The following is an 8,849-nucleotide window of genomic DNA, read 5'->3' as shown; positions in this document are numbered from 1 at the left end:
GTGATGGCCAACACATGAATGAATCCTTTTTTTAAAAAAAAGTTTTTATTGATTTCAGATAGAGGGAGAGGGAGAGAGGAACATCAATGATGTGGGAGTCATCGATCAGCTGCCTCCTGTACACCCCCTACTAGGGATTGTGCCTGCGACCTGGGCAGGTGCCCTGACCTTGGAATTGGACCATGATCTCCAGGTTCATGGGTCAGCGCTCAGCCACTGAGCCACGCTGGCCAGGCCAGAAATGAATCTTCTTAATGAGCCTTTCTCCTTCCATTTCAGAGGTTCCTGGGGTCAGGTCCCCGAGTAACCTTGCATGTGAGCCTGTCTTCAGCTCTCCTTAGGAGAACCCAGACTAGGACAGTGCCCCCCTGCAGTCCACCTCTGACACAAAGTGTAAGTGAAAGGAAACCGCAAAACAACGAGGTAAAGCTTGGTGCTCGTTTTTCTGCGTTTTCACTCACTTGAACTTAAGATCAGTAATTTATCAAATAAGAGACTACGGAACAAGATCCAGTGAGTTAGAGCTGGATCTTGAGATCCCATGAGACAGCAAACCATATAGACTGCTCATCTTGCACCTAAAGAAATGGGTTCTGAACGCGGAGCAACTGGCCCAAGTCCACAGAACAGAGGCAGGGCCAAGCCACTCAGGCCCATCCGAGCTGCAGGAACAGCGAGGAGCATGCGGACACAGGCCTGGCACAGAGAACCTGAGGGTGGGACTCACTCCCCAGACCTTACAAGTGAGGACTTCAAAGCTTCAAGTTTAGTCACGTGCCTAAGGCCTTCAGAAAGGAAGTGGTAGGAGCGGATTTCAGCCAGGTGCCCTGCTCCCTATGGCCTTGCCAGGAGGCCTGAAGGAAGTCCCTGGGGCCCTCAGGCTATGTTTGCAGCCCTCCGAGTGGTAAAAGCACACCAGGGTGGCAGAGGGTCCCAGGGAGCTGTTATTTTAGAGGGAGGCTTCCTATAATTTATACGGCAAGGAGGTGGGGCTGAGAACGAGCATGAAGACGGATGCAGATGTCAGCGGCGCTTTCCCACGCTCACCATGCCCTTTACCTGGGCCACGCCTCCTCATGACCAGCCACCAGGGCTCTGATACTTCTGGTGGCTGTGAGGGTGAATCCATTGGACAACCTGGTTTTCACTAAAAATCTTCACTTTTAACTATGGCAAAATATTGAATAAATTTATTTAATAAATGTAATAATGGCTATTATAAAAATGTACTTAGCACAAGTATTTTGATTTCCTTTTATTGCTTACATATGAATTACACAGTGAATTTTTATATTTCAAAAAAACTCGCTTCATTCCATTTATTACGTATATCGCAGTAAGACTAATGCGTTCCATTTTCAGACAGGAGAAAGAGATATTTTGAGGAAGGAAAGTTAGTTGCATTATAGGAAAATGTTGCATTATTCTAAAAGATAATGAGTTCAGAAGTATTAAGGGTGAGTGTGAAAGTGTGTGTATGAGTGTGTGTGTGTGTGCGCGCGCGTACTCAGGCTAACGCCAATGACAACCAAACTCTATGAGCAGTCAAAGACAACACAGTGTAGGAGGAACATTTAAGTGTAATGATTCAATGTCAAGAGAAAAATGAGTGGTATAAGCAACTATATACAGCAGAAAGTGATTAACAGTTTATTAAGAATTTTAAATATCTACAAAAATATAGCAATACAGTGAACTTCAACCAATCCTACACTCAGCCTCAGAGCTGGCCACAATACAGTATGCTCACCTACGCCCTGCAGAACCTCTTGGAAGGACACGCCAAAGGGCAGACCCACTTCTTGGGAATCATTGTTAACAAGACCAGCTCAATAGCCTAGGGTACATAGAAGTCTACTGTGATTTAAACACAATATAAAAAAACCCACAAAACCCAAATCAATAGTTTACACACAGACAGGAGAAAAATGTGATACACCTGGACTGAAGTGGTTGCCTTTTCCATGCAACACATGCATTGGATGGAGCAGAGATGTGGAAGCCTGTGGTGAGCAGAGTGCGTTCTCAGACTATTAAGGTACACATTTCCCTACAGAAGCACACAGTGTTCATCTATAAAGTAACATCCAAGTGGATGGTGATTGTTTTTGCATGTCCCCCTGCTCTGATTTTCAAATGCACTGTCAAAAATTAATATCCTTCTTTAAAAATACAGAAGAAAAAAAGGGAAATAAAAAAGATATAAAATTTGGCCTATTAAATGGCGAAACATTTTGGCCGATCAAGAGGCAAATACAGTGACAGCTGCTGTATGGCCGTGAGCCCCAGTGGTGCCCACACTGTTACGCAGAAAACCAGGGCTTCTTCAACGATGTGTACTAAGGAGTCCAGGATGTGAGAGTGGCATTTTATAAGGACTGCAGTCTTTTGCAAGGTGTTTGAAGAAGCTGTACTGTGGTTTACATACTGAAAACATTTCGAGTGTGCGTCTTTACTTTTTCTGTCTCTACTATAGGCATCTAAACCATCACAAACACAAAGGTGTGACATGCCATTCCTCACTGCAATTCCCAACAAAAACAAAAGCTGAAAACTAAACTGTTTTTTGCGCTACAATTCTAGATATGTATATTTTTTATGTAAAAATAAATAAAATCAGAAAGGGTAGAACTATAAACAGGTTATTTTATTAAAATGTCCTAAGAGAATGTTATAACACTTGCAAAGACAGTTGTTCATTTTGCCATGTGATAGACTCACTAAAATGTACCTATTGTAAGAAAACACCATCGGTCTTTCAGCACAGGTCGAGTGTCAGTGCATGTCATCTTCGCGGCTTAGGTCACAGAAGTCTACACTGACAATCCTTAGCACATTTGATTGCTAACACCATAGGCACCCTTTAAAAGTAATATAACAAACCCTAAACACAAATGCATACAAGCTACAGTTCAAATCCTACAAATCAAAAGTCCACTTCAGTAATTTTCTGACTGAGGATTTAAAACAATGCACAATATAAAAATGTAAATTAATGTGCTCTTAATAAAAATCAAAATGCTCTTCACAGGTGAACTAGTAGTTGCTTTAAATGTCTTTATACTAAATATAGATCTCATTTAATTAATGGAGCCACAGCAAAATACTACTATAATTTCAAAGCATAGCCTGTAAACTAATACATCTTATGATGTAAAAAATATTGCACAGTTTGGTATTCCGAGAGCAAGCTCTAAGCTTCTCAAGTAGAATGATCCACTCTCGGCAGGAAGTACAGTATTACGAGAACTAGACACTTTAAAGTATGGCGACTTCAGGGTCATATTCTAGAAATATTATTCAACACGTCACTACCATAAACGGTGGAGGAAAGCCTATTACATATATCACGGTAAGTGAATAAAGGGAGCCTATCGCACATCTGAAACAGAGGGACAAAAGCCACAGAGCTGTTTTGCAGCCCCAGGACAAACATATTTGTATGTTTTTACTTTCACAGATAACCAGAAACAAGAGCAAAAATTCTACTTCTAAGCAGTTGTGCAGATGTTAAGAAATACAGTAGACACTTCATATATCTTTCAACCCTCAAAGGTCTAATTTTTAAAAAATTACGTTTGTGAAAAGTTTAAAATATATTGTTTAACTATGAAATAATGTTGAGACTAATACATGTTCAACTTTAAAAGCGAATAGGAACCTCAAAAGAAATTAACATGGCATGAATCTATCTTCAAAAGTACTCTAAATCATACATAGTTTCAAAATTTCTAATACGGTATGTCAAGCATTTGGTCGAAGATACCTTCCAGCGTTATTTTCAAGAAGTATGTTAATATGCATTAAGTAAACAGCCTGGCCTTAATTTTTAGGCTTTAAAATCCTATACTGAGGTCTTCCTGAGCCACTCAGTACACACACAGATCTGGAAACTTCATCTCATAGACGGGGACAGACTGGTACTGGGCGTGCCCAGAAGTAATGGTCAGTGTTCCCGATGGACTGGGAGGAGGACTGGAAAAGAAGGACAGGCATTGTCAACAGTGTACACAAAAGAACTTTGTTTCACAGAGCATCCTAATTACTACTGTCCCAGCAGGTAGGACTCCTGCACTGCAGGGGTCACTGTGCTGTGCTTGCTGGCCAGCTGGAACGCTACACAGAAAACAGATCATGGTGGTATCAAGATGTTTTTAAGTCTAAACCAGACATTTTCCTTTGAATATGAATACATAATTTTTATAATGGGATTACAATATACACATCCTTGTAAGTTTGCTGTTTCACTAGTAAAAAGTCTTTCAAATTCAAATACACATATATTACTCATTTTTGATGATAGCATGGTATTTCATTACATGGTATATTATAACTGATTTAATCCAGTGGATAAAATGCAGCCTGATTTCCACTGTTCATTAGTATAAATAATGCTCATACGTCTATTCTTACACATACATAATTTTATCCTGCCTGCCTACATCCTTGATTTTACAAATAGAATTCTGAATTAAAGTGTACTCACATTTTAACTTTGGTATATACTCCCAGAATACCAGTGATTTATACTTTCAACATCTGAGCATACCTATTCTCTCATACCATTATAAATCTTACATGTAATCAACTTTTTGTCTTTAAATCTTTGCCAATCTGACAAGCAAAAGGGAATTCATTCTTATTTCTATCTTCAATTTCGGGCTACCACTAATGCTAAATGTAAATATCCTTGTAGATTTAGTATCCTTGTATGATGTAATGCTAAGGAAAACTTTCTCCAGACCAACATTTAAAAAATAATTCCTGTATAAATTCTAGTATTTCTATGTATTTTTCTAGTTAAAATGTTCTATTTTGGTAAAAGAAATAGAGAATCCCCCTCTCTTCCCCTCCTTTGCTGGTCAATAGTCATTAGCAGCTGTCCAAACAAGATTGCTGAACATCTCCTCTTCTCCCGCCAAATATGAAATCTCCTCTAGTCTATTTACCTGTACCCAAGGCCAATCTGTTCTAAGTTCCAAGCATCTATCACGTTTTCCTACCTAGCAAGGCAAATGCTCCCTGGTTTTTCCTTCCACAGCATTTCCCTGACTGCTTTATATGTGAATTCTCCCACGTGGTCTTTAGCATCCTTTGTTCAGATATAAAAAGAATTGCAAAGATTTTGACTATAGCTAGAGAGTAATCTGCAGATTAGTGGCACTTGTTCTTGAATTTCACAGTCTACAGGAATGGTCCATACAACCTATACTCTATTATGTCTGATTTCTTTTGCTCAATATTTTTTTTTCAGGTTTACCCCAAAAATGCATTTCTTTTTATCTCTGAGTAGTATTTTACCACAGAAAGACTACCACTCTTGGTCTACCGTTTATCCATTCTCCTATTGATGAACATTTGGTAATTATAATAAAAGCTGCTAAAACATTCATGTACATGTCTTTTTGTAAACATATGTTTTCATTTCTCTGAGAAGTGGGGTTACAAATTGAAGAGCAGGTACATGTTTAACGTTAAAAGGAACTGCTCAAGTCTGCTAAGAGTCTGTACCATTTCACATCCCATGAGCAATGCAGGAGAGCTCTTCGATGATGCCCACACACTGTAAGTTCATTCAGTGAAATCTTCTTTCAGGTTGTATGGCATTCAGTTCTTGAACTATAATTTTGTTCCTTTTCAGTTTCCATTTCTTTCCTAAAATATGTGTATTTTTCTCTTTAAATTCTTTGGAGGCGTGTGTGTGCGTGTGTGTGTGTTTAGATCCTTGTCTACTAATTCCAATACTTGGGTCATCCATGGGCTGCTGACTCATGCTGTATTTTCCTGCTCATTGCATTTCTTAAAACTTCTTTATTGTGCCAAGGTCAAGGTGGATGCAAGAACAATGGGGACTGAAGTATAAGACTATTTGGTTACTTCTCTATAGAACACACACTCTTTCCTCTGCCTGGCGGTTAGGGGCAGACACATTAGCAAGAGGAAGTATGTTAGACAGGAACTCTGAAGGCGTACTAAGAAGTCCGTTTAATTTCCCTGTATCATGTAAGCTATTCAGAACTGCTACTTCCTAACTAGGTGACCTTGGATAAGTGGTCCAACTTCTACATGCCTCTGTTGCTACACCTGTAAAGTAAAAATAATCACTACCTATTTTTTAGGTCTGCTGTAAATATTAAATGATTAATGCACTTAGTACAGTGCCTAAGACACTGTAAGTGTTCAGTGTTAACAATGAGTAGTAAGTGTTCAGTAAATGTTAACAATTAGTAGTAAGTATTCAATAAATGTTAACAATTAGTAGTAAGTTATAAACTGATGATAATTATTAGTAATAGTTTCAGTATCAACGAAACAATTAGTCATAACACTTATTCTAAAATACGAAATCTACATGGTTATGACAGTGTGGTTAAATGTAACATGGTGGTGGTCTCTAGCAATGCTCTTTTTAAGAACATGGATTATGAATTTGAATTTTGAATTTTCCACTCACTAGCTGGATGAACTGCAGCAAGTTACTTTACTTCTCTAAGCCTCAGTGTCTTTACCTGGAAAATGAAAAAAATAGCATCTACCTAACTTTGCAGGGCTGGGGTGAGGATTAGCAGAAATAACAAAGTACACAGCACAAGATCAAGTACATAATAGACGTTCACTATTACAACTAATAGGCATCAAAGAAAGGCAATTTTCTCTGAATCTAAAGTATATCACATATTGCATATCTCAGTCCCATTCTCATTCCCATTCTCTGTTCTGAAACTGTGTAAATGAGTGATTCACAGCTTGCTGGGGGTTGGCAGGAATGGTGGGGAAATGCTAGGGTAAGATGTGACACTGATGAAAACATGCTTTGCCTATGAGGGAGGAAGAAAGGCTGAAATAAAAAAACAAGCAGACTACAGCCTGTATCTGCCTCTTCTATTTACAGGATATTGGGACTGAAGCAAAACAGTCTTTGTTAATCAAGCTAGAAATTACAAAATCTAAGGCTGATGTAGAAACGAGGTACAGAATCATGGCTCCTATCTACGGATCCTCTACGGCCCATTTCCTACCAAGGCAGCTTCCACACTAAGCAATAAAGAACAGGCAGAAGAGCTTTCCTTGGATGAAACCTGGAGTCTGCCTCTCCCTCTGTCATGTGCTTCATTACTTAATAACAGACGGACACACAGTAACCAAAGTATGTTAGATACCATATGTTTTAGAGCATAAAACAACTTATAATGGGTTATGATTTAGAAAATCTCAAAGTTTGTTACTGCCCTGGAAAGAACTATGAGGTCGAACCATTAAACACTGTAGCTTTTGCAGGTCAAAATAGTAAAATAGGAGAAATTTGCCTAGTTCAGCATATCATTAGGGTGTGAGTCTTCCAAATTACCCAGCTATCCTTTTAGGAACATTCTAAAGGACAGCTAGAAAAGCCAGGAGACCCCTGGACAAGAAATGGTCAAAGACTCTGTCTAGTGAAGACAATGCCTAACAAGACAAAGGTACCTGCACGATCTCGTGTTTACTCTAAATGAAAAACATTAATTATTTAAACATAATCAGCCACAAGCCTATATGGGGCTAACAGTTTGTATTTTGTTGTTTTATTGCTGTTGTAGTAACAAATAACAAAACCCTTACCGTATGGTGAGTTCCAGTATTTGAGCAAGTCTATCATGAAGCAAATTCGCCTACAAAAGAGAAAAAATGTTAAGAATGAACTTACTGTTTTCCAAATACTCGTATGTAATAATACAATTTAAAAATGCAATTTAAAAGACAAAGCATCACCATAACTATTAAGCTGATGGTACAGAATGCTTTAATGTTTTGACTTTTCTGTCTCATATAACGTAAAATTTCTCTTTTATTCCTTTCCTAGTCTCACTTGTAAAAACAAACCAATAGACACACAAAATTAAATACCCACAGCAAAAGCATTGGAAACCACTGCAAAGAAAGTATGAAAGCAACATCAATCACTAACATGTAGTTTGGGATCTCTCATTTGCATCAGTTTATATAACACAAAGAAATTATTTTACTCATAGCTATCTATGTTCTCAGTGTCTCAGTCCCTATGGGATGCATCATGTTGTATTCTGCTGATTTGCCTAAAGACAAAATCCACCAACCAATTAGCAAGAAAGTTTCCCCAAAACCACACTCCACCCCCTCCCCTTTGGCATTTAGTCACTCACTTTGGATTCACACTGTGCTGCTATTTCTTCAAAAGGTGCTTTCTGGAATTTCTCTATCACGAGGCGCCTCTTTTCCTTCTCCTGTTCTTCCATCCCGTTGGTATCTATGTGCATGTTTATAAAGACCCGTTAAGAGCAAGACAGAATCTCACAGAACCTCGCCAATGACCATGAGAGAAAATGACCTCAAAACCCAAATGAGACATAAGTCACAGAACTCCTTTTATACGGAAAAAAGCAAAAGATATCCATGCTTGAAGTGTCTTAGTTACGACTAGAAAGCAACACGTATACAATTTTTTAAAAAATCTAAGGGTTAAAACTACACAAGACCCCTTTTCATAGACTAGCTCTGTCTCTCCACCAAAGTGGCAGAGCACGACACTTCTTTCCTGAAGGGTGAGTCCCTGACCACCGGTGACACGCTTGCACAGCTGAGGCGCTGCCGTGAAAATCTGCTCACCTTGGTATCGAGTGGCATAGTACAGAACCAACTGCATTAGCCTTTTCCACGTACCACAATCAGAAAAGTGAGTTTTTATCTTGAGATGATGTGTGGTCTGGCCAAAGTTTGTAATACAGTAAAATAATAAATGTCTACCTCATCACAGATAATTATTTTCCTTCATCTGGACAGACTTTTCTAGAGTTATGCAAGCATATCACAGTGCATTTTAGTGCCACCCTTAT

General features: G+C 38.8%; 1 protein-coding gene across 3 annotated transcripts in view; it reads right to left on the bottom strand.

The window, feature by feature from the left end:
• Positions 1-1,627: 1,627 nt before the first annotated feature.
• EFR3A (EFR3 homolog A) overlaps positions 1,628-8,849 on the bottom strand; it is a 69,900-nt gene continuing 62,678 nt past the window's right edge. For 2 of the 3 annotated variants that reach the window (XM_081116266.1, XM_081116267.1), the window contains exons 21-23: positions 8,160-8,263; positions 7,600-7,649; positions 1,628-3,975 (exon numbers count right to left, since the gene is read on the bottom strand). In XM_081116266.1, coding sequence (XP_080972392.1) covers positions 3,870-3,975; positions 7,600-7,649; positions 8,160-8,263 — 260 coding nt within the window. In that variant the 3' untranslated portion in view covers positions 1,628-3,869. Of the gene's footprint in view, positions 3,976-6,454; positions 6,510-7,599; positions 7,650-8,159; positions 8,264-8,849 lie in introns of all 3 variants that reach the window. The other variant, XR_013997402.1, reaches the window with a different exon arrangement.

This window comes from Miniopterus schreibersii (assembly GCF_964146895.1).
Source record: "Miniopterus schreibersii genome assembly, chromosome: 17".
Classification (NCBI taxonomy): Eukaryota; Metazoa; Chordata; class Mammalia; order Chiroptera; family Miniopteridae; genus Miniopterus; species Miniopterus schreibersii.
This window is presented reverse-complemented; position numbering and strand designations above follow the sequence as displayed.